This window comes from Delphinapterus leucas, chromosome 19, assembly GCF_059928025.1.
Source record: "Delphinapterus leucas isolate spDelLeu-1000000601 "Yukka" chromosome 19, BTC_Dleu_Yukka2, whole genome shotgun sequence".
NCBI lineage: Eukaryota > Metazoa > Chordata > Mammalia > Artiodactyla > Monodontidae > Delphinapterus > Delphinapterus leucas.
This window is the reverse complement of record NC_143147.1, coordinates 53,020,851-53,035,572: the sequence shown is the minus strand read 5'-3', so window position 1 is coordinate 53,035,572 and position 14,722 is coordinate 53,020,851. Positions and strand designations below refer to the sequence as shown.

At 55.8% G+C, this 14,722-nt stretch overlaps 1 protein-coding gene across 1 annotated transcript; it reads left to right on the top strand.

Moving 5' to 3' along the window:
• Positions 1 to 372: 372 nt before the first annotated feature.
• C1QL1 (complement C1q like 1) lies at positions 373 to 8,016 on the top strand. Its single transcript, XM_022565143.2, has 2 exons — positions 373 to 1,242; positions 6,787 to 8,016. Exons 1-2 carry the CDS (start codon positions 646 to 648, stop codon positions 6,964 to 6,966), a joined length of 777 nt encoding a protein of 258 aa, XP_022420851.1. The 5' UTR covers positions 373 to 645; the 3' UTR covers positions 6,967 to 8,016.
• Positions 8,017 to 14,722: the final 6,706 nt, after the last annotated feature.

Sequence of the window (14,722 nt, the reverse complement as noted above, 5' to 3'; positions counted from 1 at the left end):
AATGCCCCTCGGCGCTCTCTAGCTCTCCCTATGACCCTCTCTTCCATTCGCTTTTTCGTCCCTAGTCTTCCCTTCTCTACGCGAGCCTCTCCTATGTCTGAGACTCTAGCACCCTCTCCATTTCCGAGGCCCTGTCTCCCTCAGTCAGTCTCCCCTTTCCTCTCCCGGCTCCAGCCCTCTACTCCGCGGCCCCGCCCCACGGCCCCGCCCCTATTTGTGGGCGGAGCCCTACCGTCCGCAGCCCAATTAGGCGCCGGCCCAGCCCTCAGCCCCACCCCTCACGGGCGCAAAGCTGCGTTGAGCGGGTGGGGCTGGATAGGGCGGAGGGGGCGGTGGCTCGAGCGCGGGGAGGCAGGAGGAATCAGGCAGGAGGCGGCGGCCACCGCGCTCAGTTCTGCCGCGCCGCGGGAGGGAAGCGCGAGGCGGGAGCCGGCGGCTGGGCTCGGCAGCGCATCCAGCGCAGCGCGGCGCCCCGGGCCCGGCCCCATGCCCTCAGCCCCGCCGGACCGCCCTTGAGCACGGGCGCCCTAACCGCGCCCCCCGCCCGCCGGCACCATTGCCCCGACGGCGCGGCCTGGCGGCCCGGCGCTCCCCAGGCTCCGCGCCGGCCGGAAGACGCTCCTGGCTGCCGCCGCGGGCGTGGTGATGCTGCTGGTGCTGGTGGTGCTCATCCCCGTGCTGGTGAGCTCGGGCGGTCCGGATGGCCACTACGAGATGCTGGGCACCTGCCGCATGGTGTGCGACCCCTACCCCGCGCGGGGCCCCGGCGCCGGCGCGCGGCCCGACGGCGGCGACGCCCTGAGCGAGCAGAGCGGCGCGCCCCCGCCCTCCACGCTGGTGCAGGGCCCCCAGGGGAAGCCGGGACGCACAGGCAAGCCGGGCCCTCCCGGGCCCCCGGGGGACCCGGGTCCTCCGGGTCCTGTGGGGCCACCCGGGGAGAAGGGTGAGCCGGGCAAGACCGGCCCTCCTGGGCTGCCGGGCGCGGGGGGCAGCGGCGCCATCAGCACGGCCACCTATACCACGGTGCCGCGCGTGGCCTTCTACGCCGGCCTCAAGAACCCTCACGAGGGTTACGAGGTGCTCAAGTTCGACGACGTGGTCACCAACCTAGGCAACAACTACGACGCGACCAGCGGCAAGTTTACATGCAACATTCCCGGCACCTACTTTTTCACCTACCACGTCCTCATGCGCGGAGGCGACGGCACCAGTATGTGGGCGGACCTCTGCAAGAACGGCCAGGTGGGCCCGGCGGGGGCATGGGGCTGGCCTGGGGGCAGGGCATCCAGGGAGCCCGGGGCCGAAGGGTACGGAAGGGTGCAGATGGAGCCCCTGGAGCGGCTTAGGCATTACAGGCGGGGATGGTCCAGGCTGGCTGGCACCCCTAACTCCTCGGTTCCTGGGCGCCAGCTCCAAGGCAAATGCCGCTGGGCACCTGCGGCATGGAAATGAGGGAGATAAATCCAACTAATAATCAGAGCGCAGGGCTCCCGGGCGCGCGGACTGGCTCTTGGGGGCTTGGCCCTTGGGAAACAGCATCTGAGAGCTGGGATTCTGGTTGATACCAGCTGGTGATGAGGGGACGATCAGGATGGGCTCTGGGGAAAGGCAGCATCGGCGCCCACGGGCGCCCGGGCGCACCGCTAGGCGCGCAAGCGGAGAAGGCGAGCTATAGGAGATGTTTTGCGCACAAAGGCAAAGGGAGCCGAGCGCATAAAGCCTTAGCTGCAATACATCCCCCGCCCTAAGGAAGGGACCACTGGGCAGATCTGACACCCTTTGCAAAACCCGGGACTGCGCGGCCCCTTCCCACTGTGTCAGAGCTAACGGCACAAAAAGACGGCCTGGGGGGGAAAGTTTTTCCTCCTGAGGCAGGGCAAAGAGGTGGAAACTCCCCTCCTCTTTGCCTCCCAGCTGCAACTCCTGATTCCTGGGGTGTCGGGCGATCCTCTTCCTTCCCTATCCCCATCGGAGAGACCAGAGTGGCAGGCACCAAGCTCACGAGGTCTTTGGTACCTGGGACCGGCAATGCCTCCTACTCTCCTTGGAACCGCTGCCCCGGGACCAATCTTGACCTAACCCTGCCCCAGGGTGACAGTTTTACGCAGCTCCCTTCGCTTTGATTCCCCCTCCCTTCTCAGTGCTCCCAGACCACGGTGGCCTGGGGCCCCTGGGGTAGTCAAGCAGAGCATCCTTGTGGAAGAAGGTGTCTGTGCCAATCAGAACTAAAGCTAGGCTGATGGGAGTTGGGGAGGAATCTCCTGCCACTGAGACCCAAGATCCTGCTGGAACCCCTCCCACTGCAGCACTACCCTGAGGCAGACCCTGGCTTGCGGGGTGGGGGAAAGGACAGGCCTGAGAGTCAGCAAAAAGCCTACCAGGTGCTTGTAAGTCTGCCCCCTGCCCTCTCTGCCCTCTCTCCCATGCCTGCTGTGTCTGGTTTCTGCCTCTCCCCTGCCTCTTTCTCCTATCTCTCCATCTCTTGTGCTGGCCTCTCTCCTGTGTCTACCAGTCCTATCTGTCTCTCCCTGGGTTTCTGGTCCCTCATCCCTGGGTTTAACCCCCCCCTTTATTTCTTTGGTGTCTCTCTCCCACTTGTGTCTGTCAGGCTTCCTGTGTCTCTCCTCTTTGTCCTTGGTTCTTGACCAAATGGGAGGCCCTAGTATCCAGTTAGGGCCATCTCTGCAGACAGCCCCACAATTCCCCTTATTAATCGCCGGTAAGGGATGCAACAATGTCACCTTCATTGATGGAATTTCTTCCTTTCCTAAAGAAAGTTTGGGCTGGCATGAAGTTGAGGTTTCAGGGGGCTGGGGGCCCAGCTTGCCTGAATAGGGAGGTGGTCACCAGGCCACCAGTGGGCCCTAGACCCTGTGCTACTTCAGGAGGATGCCGCAGGGCCCCAGAGATGAGACAAGAGGAGGCCCCAAAGATGGTGTGTGCTTGGGGCAAGGACACTTGCTGCAGTCTCAGGGAGGTGAAACTGACCCAAAAGCCTCTTTTTACCCCCGGGGCAGGACATCAACAGAGCCTGACAAGGAGGTGGCACCACAGGCTGGTAGAAGAAATGAGGTGGCTTTAACCAGGGGTTTCAGAGACCCAGCATTTTAACAGTTACTCAGACCATTTCCTCCATACACATAAAAAAATCCAAGCAGTGGGGTGATAGGCTCTGGTCCTCCCCTACATCCTTTATGACTTCTTCCAGATTGTCCAAGAGACTCCTTTAATCTCACTGGTCATTCTTTATATTAGTTTTGAGCCCCTACTAGGAGCCAGGTTTGGGGTTCCAGAGGTTCAGTCTGCTTGCCCTCCAGAACCCTGTGGTCTGTGCAGGGGAGACAGTAGTAAACACACAATAACACAGCCCAGCGATTATTGAGTGGGAGAAGGATAGGGAGACCACTGGCACTCCTGTCCCCAGATGTGTCGGCTGGAGGGAGTGATTCAGTGGGGCCTGCCCCAGCTCAGACCAACCTGCTCTAGGGAGAGGAAGGTGAACCTGGGTCCCCAAGGTGAGGAGACACAGCTAGGGAGAAAATGAAAAGGTCAAGTGTAGGGAAAGGCTGGCTCAGAGGTGGACATTCAAGTGAGCGGAGAAAAAAATGATGGGGCTGGGCAATGGGCGGGAGCAGAAAAGAGGAGCTTGCTCCTCCCACGCCTTCAAGTCCAGGGGTGACCCTGGGCTCTGTGCTTTTCCTTCCTGGCTTCCTGCCTTGCAGAGAGGCTTCCAGAATTTCCTCCAGAAGGTAGAGCTGCATCGGGGCCCTGGCCCTTCCTTGGGCAACATGGGGAGATGGGGCGTCACCACCTTCCTGCCTGGTGCTGAGACCCCCTCTCTGTCCTTGTGTGAGGCCCACCACCCCCTCTATCTAGGGGTAGCTTTGAGTTACCACTGCACATCCTGATGGCACTAAGCCTGAGTCATTAGGACATGGGCACCTGAGGAGCCTGAGGAAGGGTCTCTAGGTTGGGGCTGGTGCCCTGGGTGAGGTGAGCCCCCTGCAGCTCCCTCTGAGACCCACAGTTCAGGGACTTCCCTGGCTGTCCAGTGGTTAAGACTTCATGCTTCCAGTGCAGAGGGCATGGGTTCGACCCCTGGTCCCTGGTCGGGGAACTGAGATCCCACGTGCTGGGCGAGGACGCGAAATTGATAAACAGGGCTAGAGAAGAGGGGGCTGTGTGGGGACAGGCCAGGGCCTACGGGAAGGCAAGTATTACAGATGGGCAGGGGCTTGGACACCAGAGTTTGAGTGAGGTGAGAAGTGGTGGGGTGTGTAAATTGGGGACCATGGTATAAAGACCTAACTGGAGATCAGCCTCTCTGATGGGAGGAGAGGGGCCCCCTGCTGTCCTCTCTGGCCTCTAATGCCTTTCACAGCACAGAACCAGTGCCTGCATAGTAGGGACCCAGCAATGGTGTGAAAGCACAAGTCCCCTGTGGACCAGGCTGGCTGCCTGTGGGAGCCACACCTGCACATCCAAAACCCCAGCATTGCTCTGGGGGTAGGGGCACATTTCGTGGGTTCTCTGCCCCCACCCCACCCCACTCCAGGCCCCTAATCGGACCACTGCCTCAGTTTCCTTTATTGGCAGCCCTTGAAGAGGTGCTTCTATAGCACCCCCTCCTGAAAAGCCCCAGACTTGCTTTCCTGCTTCCAGGACAACCTCAAATCCCCAAACTTCCCCTCTGCCCCCAGGAGGAGCTGGATGCCTCAACTGTTCCCAGTCTTGTGCAGAGAATCAGGACCCCTGGGTTCCATTCCTGGATCCCCCACTGTCTAAGGATGGAAGAGCATTAATTCTCCCTGCCTCCATGGATAGTCAGGATAATCACAGCAACAATCATGGTGATGAATAAATAATAAACATAAGCGTAACAGTTCTGATGCTTGTCACATCACCAGGAGATTCCTGATGACAGATGACGGTATTCTAATGGATTTGGCTATTAAGAAGCACACTGTTTTAATGAGTTAAGGCTAAATTAATCTGGGTAATAAAAATAATTGTTATTAATAGTAATTTATTAGCAAAGATAATGAAATGCATGTGTAATAATAAATACTACCAGGATTAGGGCCCAGGGAACAATACAGGAGTTGGCTGCTTGCTTTTTTCAGCTCTTTCCTAGTAGCTCAAAGCCCATCAAGATTAAAAATTTTTTCCTTCACTGTCAAAAAGCTTCTACACTGGTGGCAGTGGTGAGGCAGGATCTTCTCATCCATTTTCTAAATGGAGAAACTGAGCTCCTTGGCAGACGGCATCTCTCCCTCATTTGATTTTCCACCACCTTTAGCTGGACCAGGAGTTTTCCCAACTGAGTGCCCCAAACAATTCCCTCCCAGGTTGGGGAAGAAGAGCTTGAGGGGCGAGAAGGGGCTGAAAGGATCTGGGCTTTAACTGGCAGACTGCATGCAAATATGTCGGGTCCTCCTGGTGCAGCATTGCTGCGGAGTCAGCAGCTTTGGCACAGCTGATCTACAATTCTGCCTTCCGTCCAGGAGGGAGGATGGGCCCCTCCCCTAATTTGGCTTGGTCCAGCCCTGACTGTCAGCCCTTGGGGTAGTTGCCTTCGGGGAAGGGGCAGGATGGAGAGGGGCTGTTGAGGAGCCTGGCTGAGAGAACCCCATTCAATGCAGCCTGCCCCCAACACAAGCCGGAACTTGGAGATGGCTCCTCTCTTCCCATTCTCCACCCAGAATATCCCGGAGAGGCCCCAGGTCAGATGGCTCAGGACTTGCGCTGGCCTCAGCGGTCGGAAAGGAATGCCTGGAGGGAATTCGTCCACCACCCCACATCCTCATTATCTTATGATTATAGTCTGAGCCCCCCAAATGATGTGTCAGGCTTCAAATCCAAAGGCTGCCGCTCCCCTGCCCCATCGTTCTGCCTGTCCCGCCCCTCCTCCATCCAAACAAGGAGCAGCAAAGATATCAGATCAGACTGAGGATCACAGAGGGATATAAGGCTTGGCTCCCTTCTTCCCATCCACTTCCTTTCTACCACCGCGGGGTGATACAGGAGGAGCCGGAAGTCCTTTTTGGGTTGGGGGAGTAGTCACAGGTATAGCTACAGCTCCTTGGAGGCGGGATGCAGGCCCAGCCTGAGCCTTGGGAGGGGAAGTAGTGACCAGGCCTTCCATCTCACTGCTCTGGTGTGAAAGACTCCAGAACGGACTTCAGACAAGGCGTCCACAGAGCAGGCCCTGGTACTACTGTGGTTGCTTACTAGTAGCCTCCAGGCCCGAACCTATAAGGCCAAGGGGCTCCCTCCTGTCCATCCACTGACATAAGAACAGGTGGATGAGGCTGAGATGTAAGGCATCATTATCACAATAAAGCAGAGAGGAACCAATGGTGAGAGAGGGGATGGCCCTCCATCCCTTAGGGGTCCAGAGAATTCCTCTCTGCAAGGAGGGAGCTCCAGGCTGAGGCATCCCGGAAACATTGTTGAAGTCAAACGGTGAGACCTAGGGGAGTTAAGGAGGCCGATTACACCTTGACTGCCGATTCAGACCCAGGTTACACCTGCCCTGGAGATCCAAGGCTCCTCTGTAACCCCTTCCCAAAACACACAGTTATGACTGGACAGGGCAGTGGGGGGATGATGGGAGAAAAGCAGGCTGAGAGCCCTGATGGAGCTGGAGGTGGGGCTTTGGGGGCTTCCAGAGGTAGCTGCCTTACCTCTGACGGTCCCCCTCCCTCCCCAACCCCACTTCTCTTCCTCCTCCTCCCCTACCTTCTCACACACACCCCTCTTCTCCTACCCCCACCAACCCCGCAGGTGCGGGCCAGCGCCATTGCCCAGGACGCAGACCAGAACTACGACTACGCCAGCAACAGCGTGATCCTGCACCTGGACGCGGGCGACGAGGTCTTCATCAAGCTCGACGGAGGCAAAGCGCACGGTGGCAATAGCAACAAATACAGCACATTCTCCGGCTTCATCATCTACTCCGATTGAGCTCTTCGCGACCCCTCCATCCCCTATCCCCCCGGAGGTCCCCTCCCGGCGGGGCAGAGGATGACCCGTCCCCCTACCCACACCCCCTCGCTGCCCGCCACGGCCGCCGGCTTCTCCCGGCTATGACGCCCCCGGCCTGCCCTCACCACCGTCCGGGCCGCAGCAAGCCCTCCCGCCGTTTCGCCACAGAGCCGGGTCCAGCGCGCCCCGTCCCGGTTCCCCCGGAGGCGGTGTTGACCGCCCCCGCCCCGGCCCGCACTGTATATTTGTACCATAGGATTGTTTTTGCCCATCTGACCCACCAGCCCGCCCCAGCTGGGGGAGAGGTCTCGGCGGGGTCGCTCTCCGTGCTCGGATGCACTGCCCACCCGCTCTGGGGTGGTGCTGCCTGGGGGAGCGGTGTGTTGGGGGCTGGATGGCTTCCCAGCTACAGCCCTGGCCGGCTGAGCCCCGTCTGACCAAAGCTATAATAAAACACTTCCACCCCGCTGGCTTTCCGACTGTGCCCTGGAGAGGAGTTGCAGGAGGGGACCATGAACCCTGCCCTCCTCCAGGCTGGGAATGAGTCTGCTGAAAGCTTCTCACGGATCCGTGGGGAGCCAGGCTCCAGAGCCAGAGCTGCTCCAGGAGGAGGTGGGCCGAGGGGCCCAATGCCCACCATAGCGCAAGTGGGCCTGGGCAGCTGGAATAGGAGGCAGTTCAGTTACATCATCATTTTCCAGGGTGGAAAAGCTCCATCTTTTCGACCTTGAAAGTGGCATCAGCATTCCAAAGGCACAGCAAGTTTTAAATTGGGAAACCCAGGTTCCGGTCCCAGTGCCACAGTGTAGAATCCTGGCCGTGTCACTCTTTTCTGACTCAGGTCTGGGTTAGTGACAGCAGTGAAAGGAACAAGCTTTGCATTAAATGCTGATTGACCCTGACCCAAGCACTTCACCCCTGGGCCTCAGTTTTCTCATTATAATGTGTAGGTGAGGAGACCTAACCTACCTCACTTGACTGAGAATTAAAGAGGTATCATGTATATGCTCAATAAACACAACTTTTATTATTTATGCATCACTTTAAAGTTTGTCAAAGGCTTTCACCTATGTCGTCTCATTTGAGTCTTCCAAGAGTCCTGGGAGGTTGGATGAGTAGATTTTATTCTTTTTCCAAAGAGGTTAAATAGCTTTTAAAATAGGACACAGGGACTTCCCTGGTGATGCAGTGGTTAAGGATCCACCTACCAATGCAGGGGACACGGGTTCGAGCCCTGGTCCAGGAAGATCCCACATGCTGCGGAGCAACTAAGCCTGCGTGCCACAACTACAGAGCCTGCGCTCTAGAGCCCGCGAACCACAGCTACTGAGCCCACGCAGCTAGAGCCCATGCTCCACAATAGGAGAGGCCACCGCAATCAGAAGCCCACGCAACTCAACGAAGAGTAGCCCCCGCTCGCTTCAACTAGAGAAAGCCCACACACAGCAACGAAGACCCAACACAGCCAAAAGTAAATAAAATAAATAAATTTATTAAAAAAAATATAGGACACGGTCCCCAAGTTCTGTGATTGCACTTGAATCCAAGAAGCCCTTGCCTCCCTGGAGACACACTAAATCTCCTTGCCTTGTCACTACCTCCCTCACCTCCTATTACTGGGACCATGACGGTTGCACAGTTAGGGCATTCCTAAATCATAATAGCTAATATTTAGAGAGCATCCACTCTGTGTCTGACACCATATAGGAACTTTTAAATTTTTTTAATTTATTTTTGGCTGCGTTGGGTCTTCGTTGCTGCACGCGGGCTTTCTCTAGTCGTGGCGGGCAGGGCTACTCTTTGTTGCAGTGCACGGGCTCTAGGCGCACAGGCTTCAGTAGTTGTGGCACGCGGGCTCAGTAGTTGTGGTGCACGGGCTTAATTGCTCCGCGGCATGTGGGATCTTCCCGGACCAGGTCTCGAACCCATGTCCCCAGCATTGGCAGGTGGATTCTTAACCACTGCGTCACCAGGGAAGCCCCATATAGGAACTTTATAAATATTATCTGATGGAAATGTGTGTGGGGTGGGAGTGGACTGGCAAGAAATGCTCCCATGCCCTTTAACATGGATGCTGTTGTCTTATCCATTTCAGATGAGGAGACTGAGTCTCAGAGAGGATAAATAATTTGCCCCAGTCACAGAGCTAGGAGGAGGCAAATGCCAGTATTTGAGCCAAAGACCATGCTCTTACCCAGCATGCCATATTACATAAAGACCTGGGATCTCCGAAGCAGAACGGAGGAAGGATGGCTTGGGGGCAGCCCAGCGCTTCCACTCCAGCGCTGCCCTGCAGAGCCTTGATGAGATTTACAAGCATCTGCCCTGGGCAGCAGCCATGGGGTGAGCCTCTTGGAGAATCCCAAGGCTCTGCTTGAGGGAAGGGTCCCATCTGGCCTCCCCTCCCCCTGCTGGCTCAGCTGGAGAGACAGGAAGGAGGGGTGGCCTCCCTCCCAGTCAGGCCCCATGTATGGACCCTTGTCAAGGCTGGCGGACTTGAATGACTTTCTTTATCCTGTCTTCTCTCCCCTACATCCCCCTACTGCCAGCTGTGGCCATTTAATAAAATTAGCTTAATACTTGTTCCTTCCCTGTGGGGTCTGGAGATTGAAATCTGCGGGTTCCCACAAACCCAATAAAACCCCTGGCAGGTCTAGCTGGAACGAGAGTTTCCTTGGGAAGAGTGATTAGATTAGCCAGCACCCCCCCCGCCCCCCCACCCAGTGCCACCCACAACCCCCTGTGATTCTTTAATGGCCAACTGGCCCCAAATTACCTATCCACCACACCTGGGCATGCTCCCCAGCCCTCTCCAGAGGCCACAGGGACTGGTCTAGGACCCCTGCTACAGCAAAAAGCATGTTAACCATTTTTGTAGGGAGAGCCAGGCTGGTTGGCCTGCTTTCTTTTCTTTCTCGTGAGTGGCTGTTCCTCATGTCGTTCTGAGAGATGGGCCTAAAATCTCCGTGTCACAGATGAGGAAATCATAGTCTGAAGAAAATCTGTGACTTGTCTATGGTCACACAGCAAGTTTGTGACACAACTGGGACAGGACTGAAGCCAAGGACTTTTTCTTCCTTTGCAGGGCACCAGGGGTGTCCGGCAGTGCCAGTTGCCAGCTGGTTGTCACTCAAGCGGCATCCCAGCTGCCGGGGAACATGTTGGGGTAGTGTCTCCCCCACGAGACAGGGGCTCCCCAAGGGTGGATCTATTTTTTCCCCCCTCAGACTTGGGACACCTGAGGGCAAGGACTATGTCTCCATCCTCAGAATGGGAAACTTCCTGAAGGCAAGACTGTGTCCTCCATCAGCCTGGGTGTCCTCAAAGACAGTGTTTTGACTCAGTTGAGGGCAAGGTGTGTATCTCCAGAGACTGGGGATGAGAAGGAGCCATTTCCTAGTTGCAAAGATTGTGGCCGTCCTCTCAGTGGCTCCGAGGGTAGACGCTGTGCTTTTTCTATTAAACTAGGGTTTTCTGAGACCAGACCCTGGGACTGGAGGTTCCCTGAAGGACAAACTCTGTCTCCTCATCCAACTGGGGGCTCCTTGAAAGCAGGGCACGTGTCTCGCCTCTTCCTCTGTCAGGGGCGTGTCTGCCACAGAATCATTCCACAGGGCAGGGCTGGCTAGGTGGTGGAAAGGAGGCTGGACAGGCAGAATGGTGATCCCACTCTGGAGGAAGGAAGGAAGAAGCCTCCCCAGGCTGCCTCCCCTTTAGAAAGATGTGTGATTAATTAACGAATAATGTCCCTGCCAAAGGGGTGTGAGGATGGCAGTGCCCCTGGAGCTCACCCACACGAGGAATGGCAGGCCATCCTGTGCCCAGGCAGCTGCCAGCCCTCAGAGCTGGTGTTGCCCTGGTTTCCGGGGTCAAGGGGAGCAGAGGGGGCAGCAGGAACCCACCGCTGGGGGCTACCCTAATTGGATGACTTTGCAGGAAGGCCAGGCAGGTGCGCTCGGCTCTCCGCTTCAGCTTGCTGCAAACACATCTGCCATGGTGAGGTCTAGGGGTTAATTGCCTCCCGCCTCACTCCTGGTAACCGATATTTCATTTACTGCTCAGAGGGGGAGCTGCCTGGAGAATCAATCCTGGACAAGCATCCAGGGGACAGGGGAGGCGCGGAGGCACGGGAGCTGTGTCCCGGAGGATCTCTGAGCATCAGAGGAGGAGGCAGGAGGCAAGGACCAATTGCTCAAGGCTACTCTGGGGCTCACCTGCATTCTGCTGACGCTGACAACAGCTCCAGGACCCCAAAGAGCTGGGAGAAAATCCGAGGGGTCCAGAGGCTGCACTACTTCAGCTAGCGGTGCTGTTTCCCCTGCCCTGGTTCCTTCTGCATGTACTTACCTGGGTACCCCTGTAAGCTGTAGCAGGTTAGATGCAGTTAATAAGGTTATTTTCACAAGCGATGAAGGTATATTTGAAAAGCGGAACTGGAGGTGTGAGCTCCTCACTTCCTTCCAGGTAATAAACCTTAAAATCCTACAAATGGGGCTTCCCTGGTGGCACAGTGGTTGAGAGTCCGCCTGCCGATGCAGGGGACACGGGTTCGTGACTCGGTCTGGGAAGCGGCTGGGCCCGTGAGCCATGGCCGCTGAGCCTGCGCGTCCGGAGCCTGTGCTCTGCAACAGGAGAGGCCACAACAGTGAGAGGCCCGCGTACCGCAAAAAAAAAAAAAAAAAAATCCTACAAATGAAGTGATAATAAAGTGGAAGTGAAAAGTCTATACATGTTTGGGACTGGGTGGGGGTGGAAGTGTTACTGAGAGAGGGCAGCTGGGGCCTGGAGAGAAAAGGGACCAGAGGGCTTCCTGCCACCGTGCTTTCCACATGCTACCCATTTGCCCCATCTGCCAAAATTGAGAATCAAAGCCACAGAATGGGCAACTCTCAGTACACAGCTGGAAAAACTGAGACCCAGAGATGAACCCAAGGTTGCTCAGGCTGGTTCAGGGCAGAGCTAGAACCTGAGACAGCAGGACCCAGCAGACATGCAGCAGTTGGAGTCAGAAGAATTGGGCTCAACTTCTGGCCCAGTTCAGTGTTTCAGGAAACGAAATTCACCTCTCTGAGCCTCGGTTTCTCCATCTATAAAATGGGCCTAATAAAAATATCTACTTGAAGGGCCATTACGAGGCAGTGGGTAAGAAATTATTAATATTTTGTAAGTTGTAAAGCAAAATGCAGATGCAGGTCTCCCAAGCCCTGTGATTTAAAATTATTTTGAGGACTTCCCTGGTGGTCTAGTGGTTAAGAATCTGCCTTCCAATGCAGGGGACATGGGTTCGATCCCTGGTGGGGGAACTAAGATCCCACATGCCACAGGGCAACTAAGCCCATGCACTCTAGAGCCCAGGTGCCACAACTAGAGAGCCTGCGCCCTGCAACTACTGAGCCAGCGGGCCCCGGAGCCCGTGCCACAACTAGAGAGAAGCCCACGCACCGCAACAAAAGATCCCACAGGCCGCAACAAAGATCTGACACAGCCAAATAAATAAATAAAAATAAAATTCTTTTGGCTGCACTTCAATGCGTGGGCCGGTGATGATCGTCACTGAAAAAAACGAAGACATCTGGGTTTTCTCCCACCCGAAGTGAGTGTGGGGCACTAAGGGAGAGATTGGTCTGAGGTACCCAGGATGGAGAGCTAAGTATTAAGAATGGAGTCTCCAATGTGGATTCTCCCACCATTCTGCTCTGTGGCCTCCAGTTTGGGGTAAGAGCACAGGGATGCCCCAGAGGACCTGGCCAACACATCTGTTTGGTCTCTACTTGCTCTGCTCATTTTTTTAAAAAATATTTATTTATCAAACAACCCATACATTGTTTGTATAGACATCATGCAAGGTTAAAACATATTCAAACATCAAGATCCACATTCAGGGCTTCCCTGGTGGCACAGTGGTTGAGAGTCCGATGCAGGGGACGCGGGTTCGTGACCCGGTCTGGGAAGATCCCACATGCCGCGGAGCGGCTGGGCCCGTGAGCCATGGCCGCTGAGCCTGCGCGTCCGGAGCCTGTGCTCCGCAGCGGGAGTAGGCCACGGCAGTGAGAGGCCCATGTAAGTTCTAGAGGCTGGAAGTCTGGGGTCAAGGTGCCAGTGGGGTTGGGCTCTGGTGAGAGCTCTCTTCTTGGCTTGCAGATGGTTGCTTTCTTGCTGTGCCTCACAGAGCAGAGAAAGAGAAAGAGAAAGAGGAAGAGGAGTAAGAGAGAAAGAGAGAGAGAGAGAGAGAGAGAGAGCTTGCTCTGCTCATTTCAACATTACTGAATACCTCATCTGGGCCAGGCCCTAGCTCAGTGTGGAGGAGCCAGAAATTGATAAGAAACCACCCAGGGCTTCAAGATACCTACAGAGATCATATAAATACATCCAGGACACGGTGCTATTAGAGAGGCAGGGAAGGCTCCCCAAACTGTTAACAGCGGTCACCTCTGAGGGAGCTGGACTAAGTGGAGGCTTACATTTTTTTTTTTTTACTTATATAATGTTCAAAAAGGTTTTACAACAAGTCTCCCTCCAAAATCTGAGACCCCAACCCCACCCCAGCTGTTGTTGAAGCTGTCCTTTTTGGAATAGGGAAGGGGGCAGAACCCAGGCAGCTGAGGGGTTTCTCTTCTTTTGTCCAGGGGTTTGGGGAATATTGGAGCTGGAAGAACAAATATACTCTCATCTCCGTATCAACAACTAAGTTATAACAGTAGCTTATGCACCATGCGCTGTTTTAAGAATTTTGCACGTATTCGTTCAGTTTAATCTCACGATGATCCCATAAGGTAGTTACTATTATCACACCCATTTTTTTGGATGAGAAAAATGAGGCACAGAGAGGTAAACCTTGACCGAGATCACCAGGCTCAATCTTTCTGACAACAGCTCTCTTGACTGTCCATTCCCTGGAGTAGGGGAAGGGTTGAATCTCACTCCCTCCCAGCCAGAGAAGTCTTTCATCCCCTAAATCACTAGACACTTCCTATAACACCTGCCACCTGGGCAGCTTGTGCAGGGGCGGGGTTCCTGTCTCTTCCCAGACGGTAATGGGCAAATTCAAGGAGTTCTTCCCAGGCCCCCAGGGCACAAGCCCCTTTGCTCCCTGAGTGAAGAACCCCAGCCAGCATTAGGACAACTGCCTAGGCCAGTAGATTTACAGACCTCTCCCCGCCTGCCCAGAACCAGGGATGGGTCTGCTAGACCCTGGGCTACTTCAGCTGCCTGCAGAACACCTGCTCTTCCATGAAGCCTTCCTGGACTTCCCCAGCAGTCATCTGCCGTCTCCAAGGCCATACTGAGAGCATCTTCCAAGTGGCTCACTCAGTCAGTACCTAACACGGCTTCCTCTAGTTGAGGCAAGTGGGGGCTACTCTTCGTTGCGGTGCGAGGGCTTCTCATTGGGGTGGCTTCTCTTGTTGCGGAGCACGGGCTATAGGCCCTCGGTCTCAGTAGTTGTCGCATGCCGCCCTAGAGCACACGGGCTTCAGTAGTTGAGGCACGTGAACTCAGTAGTTATGGCGCACCAGCTTAGTTGCTCTGCGGCACGTGGGATCTTCCCGGACCAGGGACTGAACCCATGTACCCAGCACTGGCAGGTGGATTCTTAACCCCTGCGCCACCAGGGAAGTCTCCAAGGACCTTTTAAAATTGGTCTACACCCGAAGCAGTGAATGCTACATCCAGGTGCAAAGATGTGCAGTGACAAGGGTACAGGTGAATGGACACGCCTCCTCTCTGCCTCCTTTGA

Coding starts and splice junctions, on each gene's coding strand:
- C1QL1 (XM_022565143.2), top strand. CDS start 646: ATGCTGCTGGTGCTGGTGGTGCTCATCCCCGTGCTGGTGAGCTCGGGC. Junction 1,243..6,786: donor ACCTCTGCAAGAACGGCCAG/GTGGGCCCGGCG, acceptor CCAACCCCGCAG/GTGCGGGCCAGCGCCATTGC.